Source organism: Populus trichocarpa, chromosome 1, assembly GCF_000002775.5.
Source record: "Populus trichocarpa isolate Nisqually-1 chromosome 1, P.trichocarpa_v4.1, whole genome shotgun sequence".
NCBI classification, from domain to species: Eukaryota; Viridiplantae; Streptophyta; class Magnoliopsida; order Malpighiales; family Salicaceae; genus Populus; species Populus trichocarpa.
In genome coordinates, this window is record NC_037285.2 from 37,485,142 (window position 1) to 37,506,010 (window position 20,869).

General features: G+C 33.1%; 1 protein-coding gene across 2 annotated transcripts; it reads left to right on the forward strand.

The window, feature by feature from the left end:
• The first annotated feature begins 4,688 nt into the window (after positions 1-4,688).
• Positions 4,689-12,507, forward strand: LOC7487518 (uncharacterized). Of its 2 annotated transcripts, none has more exons than XM_024589208.2 (8): positions 4,689-4,846; positions 4,955-5,436; positions 6,954-7,332; positions 8,054-9,321; positions 9,555-9,668; positions 9,938-10,092; positions 11,309-11,416; positions 12,343-12,507. In XM_024589208.2, exons 2-7 carry the CDS (start codon positions 5,014-5,016, stop codon positions 11,355-11,357), a joined length of 2,388 nt encoding a protein of 795 aa, XP_024444976.1. In that variant the 5' UTR covers positions 4,689-4,846; positions 4,955-5,013; the 3' UTR covers positions 11,358-11,416; positions 12,343-12,507. The 2 variants fall into 2 exon arrangements, with proteins under 2 accessions (XP_024444976.1, XP_024444990.1); XM_024589222.2 differs by having other exon boundaries at positions 8,126-9,321.
• Positions 12,508-20,869: the final 8,362 nt, after the last annotated feature.

Sequence of the window (20,869 nt, forward strand, 5' to 3'; positions counted from 1 at the left end):
GTCGAATATGGTATAATCGTTTTAATGAATAACTCCTAGAAAAAGAGTTTGAGAATAATGAGATTTTTCCCTGCATTTTTATTATTAAGAAAACCACATTTGGATTTGCTATTGTTGCAGTATATGTTGATTTAAATCTTATTGATGCTCCTGAAGAGCTCATAAAAACTACAACCTATTTGAAAGATGAATTTGAGATGAAAGATCTCGAAAAGATAAAATTTTGTTTTAGTTTACAAATTGAACATCTTTTAAATGAAATATTTGTTCATCAATCGACGTATATAGAAAAGGTCATAAATCACTTTTACATGGACAATGCTCATCATTTGAGTACACATATGGTTGTTCGATCACTTAATGTGAAGAAAGACCTTTTTTAATCGCTAGAAGAGGATGGAGAAATTCTTGGTCTACAAGTAACATATCTTAGTGATATTAAAGCACTCATATATCTTGTAAATTGTACAAGAGAAGATATAGCTTTTGCAATCAATTTATTGGCAAGATATATTTCCACTTCCATAAAAAGACACTGGAATAGGGTCAAACATATACTTTGCTATCTCCACGGAACAACTAAAATAAGGTTATTTTATAGTGGATTAAATTCATAATTGATTGGATATGCAGATACATGTTATTTCTCTAATCCCTGCAGAGGAAGATCACAAAAAGGTTATATATTTACCTATGGAGATACTGCAATTTCTTAGAGATCTGTCAAACAAACATTAATGGCTAATTTATTAAATCATTTAGAAATTATTGAAATCTATGAAGCAAGTCGAGAGTGTATACGGCTAAAGTCAATTATCCAACACATAAAAGAAAAATACGGATTGTTAACCATTGAAAATACTCCCACAATATTTTTTGAAGATAATGCTACTTGTATCACTCAACTCAGAGGAGGCTATATTAAAGAAGATAAAACAAGCATATCTCACCAAAGTTCTTTTATACTCACAAGCTTCAACAAAAGGAAAAAATTAATATCAAACAAATCAGGTCAAATGATAATTTAGCAGACTTATTTACAAAGTCTTTACCAGCCTCAACTTTCAAGAAGTTTGTCCATAATATTGGAATGCAACATTTTAAAGATGTATCATGAGATATGTATTTTTGAGGTGAAGTCAATGCAAATTATACTCGTTTTCCTTCGCTTGAGTTTTTTCCCATTAGGTTTTTCTTTACAAGGTTTTAATGAGACAATTTGACATTCTTGTGAATCCTAAAGTATTTGAATATGGATCTTAAAGTATCTATATAAAACCTTCTATGAATTCTAAAGTATTTAGTAATTACACAAGAATGTTATAATCTTTTTCTTTCACTTAGGTTTTTTTTCCCATTAGGTTTTCCTTTGCAAAGTTTTGATGAGACACATTTTTAGTACTTGGTCATTGAAGAGGAAGTGTTATAAAATCTATAATTATATATTCAATGTCCATTATAATCTTTTAGACTTCATGACTCTTGGGTTTAATCTTTTGATTTTCCATGACACTTGGGTTTTATAGTGTCCTTTAATGTTCTTATTTTCTTCTCCTATAAATATATTACTTGTCTTGTATTATAAGAATTGAAAAATATATAAGAAAATATATGATTTTTTCTTTTAAGTTTTATTTTGAATATGTATGTTCTTACCTATTCTTTATTTTTTAACAAGAAGTGATTTTTAATAGTTTTTATTTTTTGACATCCCATTTAGAAAGTCAAAAATGTATTTCTATTATTGTTAAATACTTTTGTTACAGGGAAACCTATCAATATACCTTTTTATATTACACGATTTATTAAAAAATTGTATGCTTTATTTTGTTTAGATTCTTAATGTACTCCATTATCAACTATTTTTTTTGTAAGAATTAATGATCAATAGCACAATATCTGATAGTTTCAATATAAAATTATAAAAATATGCCTTTAAGTCAATTATACTCTTTTTAAGTGAAAAACAATTAATGTTAACTTGTGTTACATATGATAGTTTCAATATGTAACTAGATTTCTTATGTTCAAATTTCTAGACTAATATTTTTTTCCATATTTTGTAATGATTTGTAGAGATATTTTTACCAATTCATATTTAAATCACTTGTGTGTGATATATATGATTGTCAATTTTAATGAAATTAATTTAACTAAGGGATATATTAGAGAATCAGAACAAATAAAATGTTATTTTTTTTAATTTTTTTTATATTAAAGGGTATTATAAATAAATGGTGTAAAATATAAAAGCATGTCTATAGGTTTCCTTCTTTTATTATTAATAAATCTATCCCTAATGACAGACTTGGTGTTCAACGATATTTGTTCCCTCTCTTGAATTTCTAAGTTTAAACATTGGAACCATAATAAAATGGATTTTTATTCTACTAATAATATTTTCCTAAATACACAATGGTAGTATAGGGAGTTCACCCTTAAAATTTCATTAGAAGATGACTTAAACTTGGATGACATCCAAATTGATTCAAAAATACCTTTGATAGAATTGTAAAAATCAATTAACTTAAATCAGTTCCAAAAGAAAAGAAACTACTGGTCTTTTTTTCTATCACTAGAGTGTCCTCAAATGTCCTATTAATATTCAACTACTTAAGATAGGGCTAGTAAAACAAATAATTGAAGTTCTTAATTGAGTTTATTACCAACCTAGATAACTTCGATACTGAACATCGCTTTATTACATGGAAAATTATGCTTATCATGTGTTGTTTTCAAGTTCAAAATGTGATTATTTTAGATTGTTTAACCATGCATGCATTTGAGTTTTTTTTTATAAGAAGTTATGACTATTTAAATTTTATTGTGCATAATATCGATTTAAGCTTTCTATGTCTGTTTGCTTTTTTAATAAGTAAAAAATATATGTTATCTATAGAGAATCATCTTTAAAGGATTGGTTAGCCTATTGGATAACTGAATATTCAGTTTCCAATGATTCTCTCTAAGTTTTAAAAGATTACCGGATAGCCATATAGTCTTGCAATACTTTTATTAATCATCTTTAGTATTAATAAGAGGATCAATATCCTTTTAAAACTGTGTCAAGACTTCTTTTGCACTATCATCTATTGACTTTTTGAACTCTGAGGAAAGGTTGTCCCTGGATGAGCTATTTTAAACGATCATTATAGGCTTTATTACCTAAAACACTATCATTCAAGACAATAATGGTCAATATCTCCTCGGTGTTGATTATTAAAAAGTCTCTTAGTTGATATTTTTCCTTAGAATTTGTTTCAAGAGATGAAATGTCCATTGATAAGGAAAAGAGATTCAAAAGAGTAGGACATCTAAAGTTTTATGATATAAGAAAAGAAAGTTTTTGTTAACCTTAAAACCATATAAATTAAAAAGTTTTTTTAAGTAACAACATGAATTTACATATTAGTTTGGAGGGATCACAATAAAAAGTTGATTTAGCATCATGACGTCTTTCTTTTTAGTGGGAGATGTAGGAGAAATAATGCATTGGTCTTTCAATGATATGGAGGAAGAAGGAACTTTAACTATTGGAGAATCATTAGTGATTTCAGTTGTTAAGTTGGTGTGATGATGTATAAATGACATAAGCTTATCAGTTGGGTTATTTTCAATACAATCACCCTCCATGTCTACCTCTTGTCAAAAAAACAAGAGGATATGATTGCTAATTATGTTATCTTATAGTGGATCTTTGATACATTTCTAGTAAAACATCTATCCTAGTAAAGGTAACTTTCAATAGGGTTCATACATATTCAATATAAAAAGAATGTACTTTAGGAGATTTTATTACTAAAGAATTAGAAGAACTAGTTTCATCAATAGGTCTAGTAAAATAGACGATGAAGGATTTTTCTCACCAACATTAGAACCTAGTTAAATCTTTTTAGCCGTTTAGAATGTCTAACAACAAGAGAAGGAAAAATATTAATTTTCCATTGAATACTATTATTATATATATATATATATATATATATATTATTTCAGGATAATTTTAAAAAATTCTTTAATCAAATCCTGATTTTATTTTTCTAATGAAGCTACATTAACTTTCCAAAGTTTTTTAGTATAGTAAGGTAATGTGTATTAATGCACAATTAACTTTTTATTTTTTTATATTTTATTTATTTATTGTCCTAGCTTAATATATAAAATAATGACGCCGTGTCAACTAATATTAACTCTCTAATATGTTAAGATTTTGTTTGATTTTATAAATAATTTTAAATGGATTTAAATTTTTATAAACAACTATTTTATCATTAAAAAATTACAAGGGTCATATTAATAAATTAAATTGATGATAAAAAAACCAAATAGTATAGGGACAAAAAATTAAGTAGTGTTTGAGATTGTGGTAGTAGTTATTTTTTAAAGTGTATTTTGTTTAAAAATATATCAAAATAATATATATTTTTTTAAAATCATTTCTAAAACACACTAAATTTAAATAAAATTTAATTTAAAACAAAATAAAAATTTCAAAAAATATTTTTTCAAAAAAACAAAGAGACGCTTGAACCATTATCAAAGGCAAACAAAAACTCCAATTTATCTACCTTTATAATTTATTCGCGAAACCGACTCCTATTATGACTCCCTAAACCGGAATGTATAATAAAACCGCCCGGTTTACCTAACTAGAATGAATAAAAGAAAAAAAAAGCGAAGGAAAGATAAATCCCCCGTTCTCGTTCTCTATCTATAGAAAAGAAAAACCACGCTTCGGCTTTGCCTCTGCTAAAATCGCACCACCCAAACCCTTTTTCATTACTTAAACAGAATAAATAAAAAATAAAAAAATCTCTCTCGCTCCCTTCAATTTTTACCCGCCCAAAAGGTTTTTATAACGTCTCTAATGTTTTCAATTCTTTAAGCTTTCTCCTTCTCTAGGGTTTCTCCTTGGATCTCTATCTCCTCTCACGCCTCTAATCTCGATCTCTTGCAGGTACCTGTGTTTGAAACGGCGTCGTGGTCAATGTACTGACTTCCTTACTGTTTAAACAAATGGATCCATCGGCGGTAGATGATTGTAATAAATCTCTACCGCAATCGGACGGTGAAACTGATTTGGTTAGCGAGAAGAGACAAATGGAGAACGTAGAGAGCGAAGAATTGGCGGCTAAAAGAGCTAAAAATGGCGTTGGTGAGATACGGAAAGTGGCGGAGATAGTTCTGGTGCTATCTGCAATGGCGGGGATGAGAGGAGGGAAGAATCCGACGGACGCGGAGGTGAGATTGATGGAGGAAGCGAGGGAAAAATTGGTAGAGATTTGTCAAGATTTGTCGCCTAAGGATTTAGTGGCTAGAGACTCAATTGGGACTGTTATTGAGGATTTAGGGCTTAATTTTAAGCTTAAAGATCAACGGTTAGGGTTTCGAGGATCTAGGCTGTCCATTAAGGAGAAGCTCTCCCTTTCAAAGAGGAAGGTAAGCGATATAAAGAAATTCATAATTTTTGTGTTGGAAATTTTGGTTTTCCTGGGCTTTTATGTTTGTCTTTATTTATTTATTTATTTTTGACGCTTGATTTCGTATTAATCTTTCATGCATTGAAGGTTGGTTTGCTTTTGTTTGCGGGTCAACAAGTAATTAGCCAAAGATGGTTTGGACAGTTTTTCTATGGGAATTGCTTTTTTTTTTTTAATTTCAGATGCGAGCTGTTATATGTTTTAGTTGATTTGGATATAGTTGGATACTTGGATTTGCTGTCCTTAAGATGCTACAAATGACTGTAGTAGCGCATGTGAGGTTGATAGCTTTGATTTCATTCAAAAACTCGCGATATCATTGCTGTTCTTTATATGCAATACACAAATTACTGTAGTAGTGTATGCGAGGTTGATAGCTTTGATTTCGCTTGAAATTAGCATTGGCTTGTGGTAGAATAGTTTGGTTGCTTGGTAGGCGATATGACGAGGGAAGAAGCTGGGACTTAGTGCCATGTATCCTTTATTTTCTTGCACTTGAGAGAATAGAATTTCACACCCTTGTTGGACGGTGCTGGAGAAGTAGAAGTTTTCAAACACTTGTTGTGGTGTGCCTAGTAAGGCAACAAGGTTTTTTAGCATGGAGGATGTAAGGGTTAGAGATAAGAGGAGGGTGTAAGTCATTGTTTTGAAGAAGCATTGATGAGAAGTTGTAGATGTGGTTTAAGTTCTCTGTTACCCTTTAGGTTTTTTTTTTTTTTTTTTTTCATTATTTTTTTTTCTTTTAAAATTTGTAAGCTATCATGTGCTTTACCTTGTGAACAGATGTTTCTTTTGTTAAATCTGTCTTTTTTATTTTTGTTTCTGTTAAGAATAAAGGGGAATTATTCGTAGTAAGTCTTCATTTCTGCTTGAGATATTTAATTTTCGTTTTGGTTTAGGTCTGAGTTATATTTAACTATAAGTTAAATAAAAGTAATCAATGCCAATGACACTATGGATTGAAACAATTACTTGTAAATAAAGCAAACTCAGTTGTACAGAAAAGGGATTTAATGACAGGGAAGAAAGATGTCTTATAATTTTATTGCAAACAAAGAATTACAATGATAGGAAACAAGTAGCCTCCCACCACTCAAGGGAATCACTCCCATATTGGAATCACACCAACTTAAAATAGGCTTTCACTACAACATATCCTTCCAGAAACAATATTCTGCAATAAATAGAGTTACAATTGACAGTTATTAATAGATAACTACTAAGGATAAGAACAATGGCAGTTGTAGTAAACTTCTACTGTCATTTATTGCCAATGTGTAAGGTTGGAAGTTTGGCCTGCATAGAGTGCTCCCCTTCACTTGAACTAGCTTAATCTTTGTCAAATTTTATCACCCCCTTCTGCTTGTCTTTGTTTTGAATACTGCCATCTTGATCATAAGAATTTGCATCAGTAATCCAAGGTTGTTCTGTGTCTGTTGGGGAATGATTCATGTTGACTTCTTACTACTTCTCCAGATGGAAGAGTCCAAGAAATTTGCTGCACCTTCAGCTACATATACAACTCAAATTACGCAACCGAGCTTTGGTGCAATGCCTGAAAGCCATGGGCCATCACATGCTTTTCGCGTGCTTCCTTCAGATAAACCAAGTAATATATCAGTATCTTCTGGAATCTTTCCAGCTTCTTTGCCTGGCCATGTTTCAGCAGCAACCCCAGCATCCTCAACACTTCAACCACTCACTACTGAAGCGAAAATATCTGCTGTTTCCAGTGGGTTACCTAGCAGTCAATTAGGAAGGGATTTGTCTTCTGTAGCATTTTCTAAAGTTGAAAAAACACAGTTTAAAGTGGAAGGGGGATCAAATGGGGCATCTTATGCTCCGCAAGTACCAGGTAATTCTCCACATCTTTCTCCCTTTGCTCTGACCACTTTTCCCTTCTGCGCACAGTAATGGGAGTTTACTTTTTCTTTTTTTGCCTTCTCCCCCTTTTCGGATCGAAAATGCTGAGGCTGTGACTCTTTTCAGTTTCATTTGCATGCAAATTGTGAAAAATAAAATAAAATCAAAATTTAAGAATATCCTTCAAGGGAAGTTATAGAATGCATACTCTTAAGTGTAGGGACCATTATATAGAATGTATACTCTAAGTGTAGTGATTGGTAATATCCAAGAATCTTCTCTGCCAAATTTCAAACTTCATTGGATTTTTTTGAGAAACAAATAATAGAAATTCCTAGTACTAGAAATTAGTTGGACCTAAACAAAAACAGTTCGATTTGATCTTCATGCAATTTATGTAAAGAACATTCTTTTGTGGGAACATTATCTATTTAATTTGAGCATGTGTATTTAGAGGGTTAAAGCAAACTTGTTAGGTGTTCTGCTGAGTTGGTCTGTGTGCCTCCTAGTTTAGTCTTTCCAACACAGGTAATTATTTGTTTGCCATTCTGCTGAGTTCTGTGTTACAGGCAGCAAGAGATCTATCATTTTTGGATTTTTATCTTTTTAAGCTTTCTTTATAGTTCCTGATCTCTTGGAATCATCATCTTCTTTCTGTTACTTGTTTTTGTTGGATGTTTAAATATACATGCTTTGTAAATTATTAACTGCAGCAAATGCTTCTGCAAATCATTCACTGGTTAATGCTCCAAGTTGGTCTATGCAACCCCATTCTGCATCCTCAGGTAAATCTGCACCAGAAAACAATATGCCAAATCATAATTCTGCCAAGGTTGAGGGAGTTGCTGACTTGGGTCGGACTCGTGCAACTCAAGCAGCGAGAGATCAAACATTCAGACCATTTACACCTCAAACTCCACCTGCAAATTTGCCAAGCATACACCCGCCTATGCAAGGCGTGGAGTATGTTCAACCTCCATCGTTTATCAACAATCACAATGAAATTGCTAAAATTGTTCAGAAGCTATTACAGCCGAAGCTTCCTGAATATCCCACATGGATTCCCCCTTCGAGAGAATACATGACTACAGCAATGACTTGCCAAATATGCAAGCTTACTGTCAATGAGGTGGAAACTGTTGTTCTTTGTGATGCTTGTGAGAGTGGATTTCACATAAAATGTCGAGAAGCAATTAATCAGAAAGGAATTCCTAGAGGTGAGTGGCACTGCAGGAATTGCATGGCATTAAGCAATGGGAAGCCTTTGCCCCCTAAATATGGCCGTGTCATGAGAAGTGCAACACCACCAAAAGGGCCTTCTAATCCAGCTGGAAGTCATTCATCATTAGAGAAGAAAGCTGAAAATGTAGATCTAAAGGTCGATCAACAAAAGTCTACAAATGGTGTTCAAAATAATGCTGGATCTGGTTCTGTCAACAATGTTGAATCAGCATCTGATTCAAGGATTTCTGGTGAAAGAGAAATGCCAAGAGATGGTATCACATCGAGTGGAAAGGATGCAGATCAGAGTACATGTAGTTTCCCCAACAACTCCACTGAAAGATCTACACAACAAGATCAAGTTTCTGAATCACCTGCACAGGAAAAGAGTTCACTTTCTGAATCATCTGAAAAAATCAGCAAGTGTGAAGATTCCAAACCCTTGCATATCTCACAAGACATTATCCAAACAGAACAATCAAATTTTCCCAAAGCTCCTTTGACACCTCATCAGGATCATTCAATCATGGAAGAGTCAGCTAGTGTAAGAGGAAGTTCTGTACCTAATAATAGGGTTGGAAAGCATCCTGGCTTGTCTTCCAGTGGCATTCATAGTGTGGAATGGATTGGTAATGAAATTAAAGTTGCAGATGGAAAAACTTTTTACAAGTCCTGTTGCATTGATGGAGTATCGTATAAAGTGCAGGATCATGCCCTTTTTCATTCCAGTGATGGAAAATTAACACCCTCTAAACTTCAGGTGATTGAATAATCTAGCATTCCATCATGTAATTTATAGCAATTATAATTGCAAAACTACCAAGAGGAATGCGCCAAAACTTGGTTTTATCCGAGTAAACTTTACACAGCCATCCATATAATAGTTGGAGATTTATTTCTTTATTTTCTCATGTTGATGTGTATTTGCCACCTTTTGTGGAATTATTTTTTCTTTGTGAATCCTAATATGGAGAAATTGGCTTTTTATCACAGACCATGTGGGAGGAAATTGAAACTGGATCAAAGTGGGTTCTTGTCAGTCAGTGCTACTTTCCTGGTGACTTGCCTGCGGCTGTAGGTCACCCATGTGCCCCTGAAAGTAATGAGGTGAACTGTTTCCTCATATACTTTTGCATTTTGTTTATATTTGAAATTTTATTGGTGTTTAAGAATTGATAATTTACACATTAGTTTGGGATGGACTTGCTACTTTCTCTGTTGTATAGATGCATTTGTACTCATGCACACACAGATAATGCTTGAAAGCTGATGCTCACAAATTCAAGTTAACATGCTTTATTGGGAATTAAATTATATTAGCCCTCTTCTTGAATTGGCTGTATGTGTGTAATGAATGCATTGCTGTTCTGTTATAGGTCTATGAATCAAATCATGAAAGCAGTGTGATGGCTAGCTTGATTGAAGGCCCATGTGAAGTTCTTCCTCCTAACAAGTTTAAGGAAATGAGTGAAAGACAGAACCGGTTAGCAATCGAGGCAAATAATGGATCAGCACCTGTTTTCATATGCAAGTATGTCTTTTACAACTACTTATGGTTGGTGTAGAGAACTGCATGATATGTCTATTTGGTTCTATGCATATGTGCTTATGCCTATGCAGTAGTTTTCCTGGTTATCATGATAAATTCTGTTATATAAATTGTTCCAGAAGCCTTTGTATGGTAAGAACACCCCTCAAGCATGGAAAAAGTTCATTTTAATTATTATTAATTTTATTCTACATGTTTATTTTCACAAACAATGAAGGAGAGAAATGAGATTGAGGGAATGGTGATAGCAGGCTGGTTGTTCTGTAAGTCTATCCTCATTAGAGTGACATACAACCTAATGCAACAATAACAGTGGCAATCACATTACTAACTCTCCTTCAATTTTGATTGACGGTGCCCCTTTAGTTGCCTCTTGAATTCCAGGGTGTAAAGTATCCAGTAGGTCACATTGTTTGAACTATTTAAGGTGCTTCACATGTTTTGTTTTTAATCATTCAGCTTTAGCAATGAGAGAGTTCTTAATTCAGACAAATATATGGCAATAATCTTTAGGGACAGCATGATGCTTCACTTTTGCCACTTAATTTTTCTATTGGAATGATAATTGAGATCATAAACTCAGCAACACGCCAATAGAATCTTCCCAGGAGATAGAGCAGTGGGTTCTCAGTGTCACATTTCTGTATGACTGTTCTGTGTAGCTTTTTTTTTTCCTTAATCCCAAAGAAGAAAAAAATGAAAAAGAAAGACTGGACTTTAGAATATGCTTGTTGTATTAGAAATGCCTTGAGTAGATCACTATATTTTCTTCTCTTTTGTTAATTTTTTCAGATAGTATGTGTTTTTTCCTAATATTCTAAGGAGCTTTAATCCGTGATGCAAAACTGATGAAGAGTAAGAGATGTCTAACAACGTGTGGTTTCTTTATCAATTCATTTTTAATGACTTTTATAGCAGATACCTTTATTTTTGTTTGCTCAAACCAATTGAGCAGAAACGTGGTTCAATTGACAATATGCCTTTTTTTCTCAAATAAGCCTGTAGTCAACTTGGCCAGTTGTCAAAACTCCTAAACCAACACTTGGACCCCAAATTTTAGGACTGGGCCATGTGTGTAAGTTTGTCCCTTTCCTACCATGCTTGATGAGAACATCTAAAATTTTATAAGTTTCATTCAGCCTGGTTTCAAATAGACTTCTTTTGGTTCTTCTTTGACAAGAGAAATTTTCTGTTGCAGATGGTTTTATGATGAATTGAAAGGGAATTTTCAACCTGTTTTCCATTGATCAGTCAATATGCACATATATTGAGACTCTTAGTTGGTACCGGTGCTTCCTTTGATCAGGTAACTAAGTATCCAATGATAGTTGGTTCTTGTGATGTCATTTAGAATAATGCTTAGTTTTCGACCATACAAAAAGGTAGTTTTCCTTTCATTAAAATGTATTGCATTTATCTCTAAGCCCCCTTAAGTAGGAGAAATTTCTTAAAATAGTGATATTTGTGTGACCAAAGTTTGCTTATCCAATGAATCAATCTGTGTTTGCCAACATTTTTGTTTGAGTGAATTGAATATAGATCTCTGCCTTTACAATACCTGGGGGCAGAGCTGAAGTTTTCTTGAATAATTCATTTTTGGATGTCCAGTTAACTAAGAAGGAAAGTGACATGGGTTGTGGAAGCAGCTATAAATATTAGGGGCTGTTTACCAAACAAAGCCAGTTGTCTTGATAACTTTTTCAGGAAAGCAGAGCATTGTTAATGTGTTAATCAGAAAATGAAAACTTTTTTCTTTCTAGCTTCACTGGTTTTTGTAATTTATCAATTTACTTTCCTAATTTTTCAAAGTTTGAAACATGTGTTTTCTTTTCCACCTTACACTAATATAATTTCAAGTGTACTCGTTAACACAGTTTCTAGTTTTAGAATTCTAGCAAAAAAAAAAAAAAAAAAAAAACTCAAATGTTTTTATGGAGAAATGAAATAGAGAACTGGACAAAGAAATAGTGAAAAATGAAAATAAAAATTGAAGCTCCGTCCCCTTATCTCACTCACTCAAGGCATGCATGGACTTGCAGTTACCTCACAAATACTACTAGGAAATTGTGTTTTTGGGGCGAGATATGGAAAAAATTGCATGAATGCAACTTTCTAGTCAAGCTCCCTGTCATCTTATGATTATTTCTCCCCTTTCCATCCCTTCATTAGATACTTATATTCATTCACAAGGATAATTATTTATTTTCCTCTCTTCTTTTTGTCAAATACCAGGCAATCTACATCAAATGGGCCTGCAGGTTGATGAGTGAGTTTAGTACTCAATGTACAATTTGTAGCTCTAGTTCTTTGTATCATTATTTCCATACTAGTTCATCAAAATTTTTAGTTAACCTTTCATGCTTATCAGGTAAATTATAGAATGAACGTTCTCCTCTATTCTCTCTAGAATTATATCAGATTTCTACTTCAAATGTTCTGAAAATGCTATGAATGGCTCTCCATATGGTAAAGTAGGAACGTGTTACACACGCCCGCCCGTGCTCTTGCGCGCACACACACAAACACTACTAACAAATATAGCAAGTGATATGTGGACCCCATTAGTGTTAAAGATTCATCAAGCATGTAAGCAAATATCACATGAGTTTGTATGAAATTTGAATAAGATATGCTTGTATGTAAGCATTACTGTGTGTATTGAGAGGCAAACCTGAAATTCAAGCATCATGGCAATCAATTGGATTGTTGTATAGGATCATGTTGTAAATAGGACCGAGAATTTGAAGTTTGATTTCTCTGGAGTGGTTTAATTGCTTTCCTTAGCTGTCAATTAGGATGTGTTGCACACGATGTGGGATGATTGCATCTTGAAATGCTTAGACTTAAATAAAAACACAATGACCACCTGTGTGACCAATGCTAGCTTAGCTCCTTGATGTGAACATGCAGGAATGTGTTAGTGTGATCAATGCGGGATGGTTAGGTTTAATGTATTAGTGGGTTAATGATGCTTTCTAATCGCTGGCAAGGATAGCTAGTGCTGCAAAAGTTGCGGTAGGACGGTTAAAACTTGTGCATTTTGTGTATGATATATGCATGTCCAACAGGATGGAAGTGTGTAACAAATCAATTGCAATAATCTGTGCTTGATGATAGTGTCTGGTCTCTGCTGCTGCTTCCCCGCGGATACGCTTGTGGACAAGAACATTTATAAAGGTTGTGGGAACAGAAAATGAATGATCACGGCATATATATGATCAAGCAATTTGCTAGTCACAGGATCTGCTATTCATCATACGAGTAAGGCTAGGCAAGATGGCCTTTCCATTTGCCTCTTGATCATATAAATTCTTTTAGGGGAAAATACATCTACGTTCACTAAGATGAATCAATTCATTTCTATTGTTTATTTTTCAAACAAGTTCATTATTAAATGTGTTACTTTCGTATATTTAAGATTTATCATAAAATTTTTCTTTCTTTTCTTCAGTTTTACATACTTTTCTTACTTGTAAAAGTTTATAATTATAGTCTGTTCTATCTATCTATATATATATTCAAATGAAATTATGATTTTAAAAGTTAAAAAAATATCATTTTTCATATTTGTATATCTTAGCATGATGATCATTAGCATAGTAAGTTGTTTTAAATCTTTTCTAAAATAGTAGTGACTAATAATAATAAAATTGTACGATAACAAATACTCTTAACTTTCTTATAATTTTCTAAATATTCACGTGAAAAATACAAAAAAATATGCATGTGGTACATGATAAAATTGGTTTTAAAGTTCTTTTCTAAAAAAAAGAAATTCTTAAATGCATTTTAGGATTTTACAGTATTTTATAGTAAGTCATAAAACATAACCTTTTCATCTAACAATGATCATTTGCATAAGTGATTTTTGTCGTCGCATTAATTAATTAACAAAAAATAAGAATTTTTCGAACTTACTTATATCCTCTACACAAAGCATTGTCTCTAAATCAATGATCTCAAAGCATTGTCTCTAAATCAATGATTCCTAAATCTGGTTGATTAATACTCTATTAAGACTAAATATTAATTAGTGTTGTTAAGACTGGTACATGTTATGTTCTTTTTTATGAAAGGAAGCAGTTGTTCTTATACGTTGAGGTATAAAAGATACATAGAACTAATATGTAGATGCTTGTAAGATGACATGTACACTGAATTGATCCTACAAGAAAAATTCTATATGGAGAGATCACATGTGTCTATGAAAAAACTCACATGATAGTTGTGTAAGTGATCATTAGACTTAAGATCACTAAGTTATCTATATAGAGAATGCTATGCTTTGATCTTGTAATACGTTATCCTAAACAAACGAGCATATATTGGGTATAATATGAACTATATGAAGGTATTTGAGTAATCAAGAGATAATTCATCACCCTTAGTGAATTAAAAAAATATTCTATATGTTCTCAAATAGTATTGATTGTAAATTCTTGTGTAAGGTGAAATGAGATTTGAAAAGAGTTTTAAACTTTATTTAAATAATCAATGACTATGGTGTTAAGAACAAATATGATTTGATAGAGTAGACACACTCTATGTTATAATGTTTAAATCAAAATATTTTTTTATAAAAGGGATAATAATTATACTAAGAAATTGATCACTAAAAGGTTAAGTCAAATCACTTATATGATTTTCCTAATATTTAGGGGATTATGACAATTTACTAAATATTGTATTTGATTTTCAAATGTAAATCAATCAATTATTGAATTGATAATAAATGAATTTTTTTAATCTTGTTTTATTTGGGATTGTGGTTTATATTTGAGCTAACTTATTAGAAAACTTGATGAGTCACACATATAAGAACAATTGATCATAAATTAAAATGGAATGATTAATCAAGTGATTGTAAATAAGTTTTAGAAATTGAGGACTAGAGTGTAATTTATACAGGAAATTACAATTCTAGACCTAGAAAAATCAAGTAAGGACTTAATTGAATAAGTTTATAAAATTATCCTGAAATAATATTTGTGATATTATTTATGGGGAAAATTGATATTTTGCTATTTATATAGTTTTCGGGTTTTTTTTATAAATAGAATGTTATACCTCTTATTTTCAGTATAGAAACTATTAAGTTACAAAACATATCAAAAACTAAAAACCAAAATAGCTAGCATTCAAAGATATAACAATCATTCTCTCTTAAAAGGGTTTATAAAATTTCTCACTGGTGGTTTAGTGAATTACCATTAGAGAGTGGATACTTGGGTGACTTGTTGTTTGTGACAACTCAACCTTGAAACAATTATTCAAAGTTAAAAAGAACATCTGATCTTCATGTTATCTTTATTTAAATCCTAAACAACTCTAAGTCTATCTAACAAAATTCTTGAGACTTTTGAAAAAATTTTAAATTTACTGTTTTTGCTTTGTATGTGTTTCGGGAAACCCAACACGAAGAACACCTAAGTGAGACTACATCATCAAGTTGAACCCATTGACACAAAGATCGACCTTTTGTATGGTCTAAACTGGTGTCAACCAAGACTTTCTCTCTTTACCACTAGAATCCGATGACTCTTTCTTCTCTCTCAAATTAAGGGCTAGAAAGTAAGAAAAATAAAGTTTTGAACCAAAATTGAAATTTTAAAAACCAAAGTGACCGAAAAGAAAGAAGTTGGAAAGTATAAGAAGCTGCCATCATTTTTTCCACTTTGATCCTCCATCCTTCAATCCTATCCGTGTTTAACAAATCAGAGCCAATTGGCTATCTATTTGGCTACAAAATGACTTAATTAAGGAGGAAAAAACTTCAATGATTGAAGTAAATAAAAAATTATAGTTTGCCATGCGTTTAGTGTTTGTTAATGGAGGTGAATTTGTTTTTTCCGGAATAATAAAGGTAATCTGAAAGCCACAGCTTTTAACAATATCATGTGAAGATGAGCTGATACAAGCTTGGCCGGCGCACACATCATGCAGCATTGCTTCTAGCTTCTGGTACCAATCAAACCTGGGCACCGATCCTTCTATTTTATGAATTACTCCATTAAGAAAGGCGACTGTTCTATAGAAAACGAGCAAAGGCTATATAGTCTAGTAAAGGTTTCTTGCTGTCTAGTTTTCTTCGTTACCACGGAATTCAGACCATGTTTATATCTTGCCTGATAAATCCAAAACCATCCATTACTGCGTTTGACTGATTATTGGAAGGTTGTTCCTTGTAAGACTTACAAAACCATGCTTTGGACAAGGAGCCCACTAGGAAATGCAGATGTTAATAAAACGGTCACGCTACGAGAATTAAATTAAGGGATTTAATTGCTTGCTATATATCTATATATATAAGAAGGCTAGCTAGCTAGCTAGGGCATACAAAATAAAAGATCATCTCGATGCATTGAAATCCTTACATGGTCGACGTCACAAGGCCTTAAATTAGCCCAAACTTAAACTGGCCTAGCTGCCGATACATATAGTCTAAGAGCCATTGATATATATATAAAAAAGCAACTTCTCCTTTAATTAATCACCTCTGAATGACCTATTAAGCTTTTTTGAGGGCCTTGACCTCCGATCCCAAATCTTGCTTCTTATCTTCCTCTTTTTTGACCGTTCCACCACTTTCTGTTTCACCAACGAACTTTCCCGTCCTTGTTTATTCGAAAAGATATTGCACATTCGGCCCAAAGTCATACTGATATCAATCATCCCATCAATTTACAGAGTAAATCTATTAGAGGCGATGTATCTTCCATGCATAGAGAGCCTATTCATGATCATCAGTACTATTACGGTGGAAGTAACATCTTACATCTTACATCTTACATGGATGATTGATATGGTACAACACACACACACAGAGTAGCATCTTACATCTCCCTTGCATGGATGATTGATATGATACAACAGAAAGTAACTTGCAAGCAAGACCTTTTACGTACATGGCATATAGATTATAGGGCGGTAGTTGGAAGTTAAAGTAAGGTGGAAGATGGAGAAGAAGAAAATGATACTGTGCATGACCTAGTTTCATGTGAACCGGCGACTATCACGGTGGTGTGGACTTTGAGATGGAATTGCAGGAGGTTTATAATTTAATAGCATCTTTGATAAAGAGCTATAGTACTAATTGTCTTTTCTTAATTAATTACGTCTTAAAGCTTGTCAATCACCAAGAGCTTCTTCAGCACTGGATCACAATAAGAAATAGAAATCAAGGTGGTGTAAGAAATCCTCCCCTCTCTCTCTCTCTCTATATATATATATATATATATATATATAGTATTTTCTGAAAAATCAATATATATAATCCCGTGATTATGAGCAAAAACTATGAAAAACACAATAAAATAAAATGAAAATTATGGTAACTGATCAGCTTTCAGTAAATACTATATATATATAGAGAGAGAGAGAGAAAGGGGAGGGGAGGAGGCTCATGGCAGCACGCACTGAAGAAAAGCATGCCCTATGGTAGGTGCCTAATATTTTATTTTATGTGGGAGCTTATCATGTCAATCACCAACAGGAATCCAACAAAGACTAATAGTCTAGTTAGTAGTTGGAAAAGTGTTAGGTACAATCTGAACCTTGATTTCTGGGATGATGGTCTTAATAATAATCAGAGAATTTAATTATGACTTTTTCTTTCTCATATACATAACTAATACTAGGATCTCTCTTTAATCTCACTGTCCCCTGCAGTTAATTCCCTTGGTGCCAGTTATTAATTATATATTAAGTTGAACTTTAATTATCTCATAGGTTTAAAATATTGAACCAATCGAGGGAAAAACGTTGCATGGAAGGCTTGCTATATAGTGGGGTAAACTGTTGGAGCAACACTTACTAATCATTCACCTACTTTTAAGCCATTATTTAGCACTACATATCGGCAGGCAAGCAAAAGAAACGTATTTCAGTGAGTTGTGCTGCAACTCGTATTTGCATTTTCCTTCCCTTTAAAGATTTTGAGTTCATACCCTTTAATTTCTATGTATGTATAGCAAGCTAGTTTTACTAATTAAACCTGTATTTAATTCTAAAAGTTGGTCTAGTGGTTAAAGAAATTTGTTTTCTTCCTTTGCTTTCTAAGCTTAGACTTTGGACCAACACTCAAAAAAGTTCATGAAATTCCTCAAGATACAGCATGTTTGTATGAGAGATACGCTTTTAAAATTGCTTTGGGAAAGGATTTAATTTTAATTAATGCTCGAGTTGGCTCGATCAACAATATCCTTGTGAAGGAGCATTACATTTATACCTAGACAAGGTAGGTGCCTTTATACATGGACAATGTGGCTTTTTGTACTCAGGGGAGAGTTAAGCCTTTCTCTCTTAAACTTCATTTTATCCTGTATTCTTTTTAAACTGGAGTTGTCTACACATATTAGGAGGTGTATGAGGTGCTACTGATGGAGGAGCCACCTGTTGTGGAAGATCCAAAGCTCTCAACTACTCTTATGTGTCCAATAAAGCCTTTATGAACATTCTTATTAATTTATTGGGGGGAAGGTTTATAGCCTTCCCATGTCTTAGAGTGTCTAGCATGTCAGTCATGGAAAGAGCTGGAAAATATATGAAAATAAAGGAAATTGGACTGGTGTTTGTCCAGAATTTCCCATAGACAGCGCCATTAACAAGGTTCACGAAAAACTCCATTAGATTTAGATCTTTCAAAGGCTAATGGATGGACTGAGAGCTGAACTTGGGCTTCACTAGCACTTGCAAAACAAATCCTATATTGGGTTTAGAAAACCTTTAAATGCACGAGTTAGTATTGATGTAAGAGGAATGAACCCTCAGATATTGTGTTATGTATGTTTGCGAAGAAGATGTAAGAGATGATTAGAGGTTAAAGAAGAGAATATGATCTCTAAGATCAGAACCCTTTATCTAATGGCTTAAGAATGTTTATATATTCATAATCCACACCATACCAACTAGCATGAGATGAGGTGAGTGGTTTACTATCGAATTGAAAAGATGGCATCACGAGAGTTATTTCCTAAGTATGGCTTGTGCCTTAACATCATTTTCATGGCCTCCATTCTGACGTGTGAGCATTTAATACATATGCATTTTATCTATGCAAATGATGGCGAGTTTACTAGGTTTAACTAGGGGTACGATACATGGGAGTAGCAGTTGGATCCAGGAGCATAAGCTTTGCAAGGAGGATGCATGGCCAGTCCGCCAACAAGGTATGTAAAGTCAATTCATGCTTAATTAGTAGCCCACCAAGGAGAACACAAAGTCAGTTCAGAGGATGCGTCGCCGGTCCATTAAAGAGGGACGCAAAGCAAAGTTAATGAGTGGACGTGTGGCGAATTCGCCAATGGGGAAACGCAACTGTTTCCCATGGAGAAGAAACCAGTGCAGTGGCTGGTCCGCCAAGAAGGGGGCACACGCGACCATGCTGAGGGGAATGCACGGCCGGCCCGCCTTGAAGGAGACACATGATCAATCTTGATTCGTGGCTGCGGACTTCGTAAAGGAACCCAAATATTGTCCCCCGTAATCAAATACACTACTGGGAGCAATGCATAGCATGTTAAGATCTTTATTCTCTGTTGATCGAATCGTTCGGTATAAGAGAAAATGCAATGCTAAAACAACCTTACAGTATTTTCTTGATAAGATTTTCCATGCATTTCATCGTAGTATATTTCATCGATCGGCTCGCCTTCGCTTACTAGACAAGGACAGTATCTCTCTCTCTCTCTCTCTCTCTCTCTCTCTCTCTCTACGCAGCGTGGTCTAACGATTCCATAAAGTTGATCGGGCCATGCCCTAGAATGGAAAGGCATTGATTTTGGTCAAAACTGAACAACAAAATGTAAATTGTTTCTTACTAACCGTAGTTAATTTCATTCCATGGCACAGTTGGGACCTGATGGCTTGTTTCGGTATAGGCTGGCCCCACAAATTGAGATTGTTTGCATGCCATTTTTTATTTTTTATTTTACACTCAACAAGAAACATCATTGCCAATAAATTTGTAGTTCAGCAGTGATCGTGTCAGCCTTTTCTAAGATGTCTTAAATTTGAATTTTTCTTGTGTCAAGAAAAAGGCATTTTTTCCTATTATTCAATTCAAATTAACAATATTAATTAGAAATAACGTTTAAACAGCATATATAATTTCATAGAGTAATGACACCATTGCTGTTCCCATGTTCTATAACTTTGTATAAAGGAACCAAACAACCCTTGTGTTTTAAAAATTAAAAATATTAAATGGAAATAAAAAGTCTAAATCTAAAACAAAACAAATATTAAATTCAAAAATCTTATAAAAAGTTGACATAAACTCTAGCTGAAGTGTTAAGCAAATATGCCAGTGATATGAGCAATGTTTTACAGTAATACCAAGCTAAAAGAGTTATTAACTAAGTCTTGGTGCTTGTGTTTTACCGCGGGGCTATGCTGCATGTTTTTTTTTTTAAAATCAAATACATAACTCGAGTTATAGACCCATCTGGATCGAATAAGCTTGTTTTATTTTAATAAAATGAAAAAAAATAGAAAACAACAATAGATCGATGGATCTATTTTTTTTAAAAAAATAATTAGGATAACTTGAGGAAAAACATTTTTTTTAAAGGGAACAAACGATATATCTCAATTCACAACCCATTACATACGGAAGAATAAAACGGCATAAAAAAGGACATAAAAAAATCTTCGTTAACCCGAGTTAGCATGATAAACCCGTAACTCTGGTAATCAGGGTTGAGTCAATCTAGGATATCATGTCAAACATGCGGCCTAAGTCAAGAGATTGGAATAACTC

What these genes read in the sequence shown, in the direction of transcription:
- LOC7487518 (XM_024589208.2), top strand. Translation starts at nt 5,014, where the DNA reads ATGGATCCATCGGCGGTAGATGATTGTAATAAATCTCTACCGCAATCG. An exon ending in GTGCCCCTGAAAGTAATGAG is followed by an intron (nt 9,669 to 9,937) that starts GTGAACTGTTTC and finishes GTTCTGTTATAG; the next exon opens with GTCTATGAATCAAATCATGA. An exon ending in GCACCTGTTTTCATATGCAA is followed by an intron (nt 10,093 to 11,308) that starts GTATGTCTTTTA and finishes TTTCTGTTGCAG; the next exon opens with ATGGTTTTATGATGAATTGA.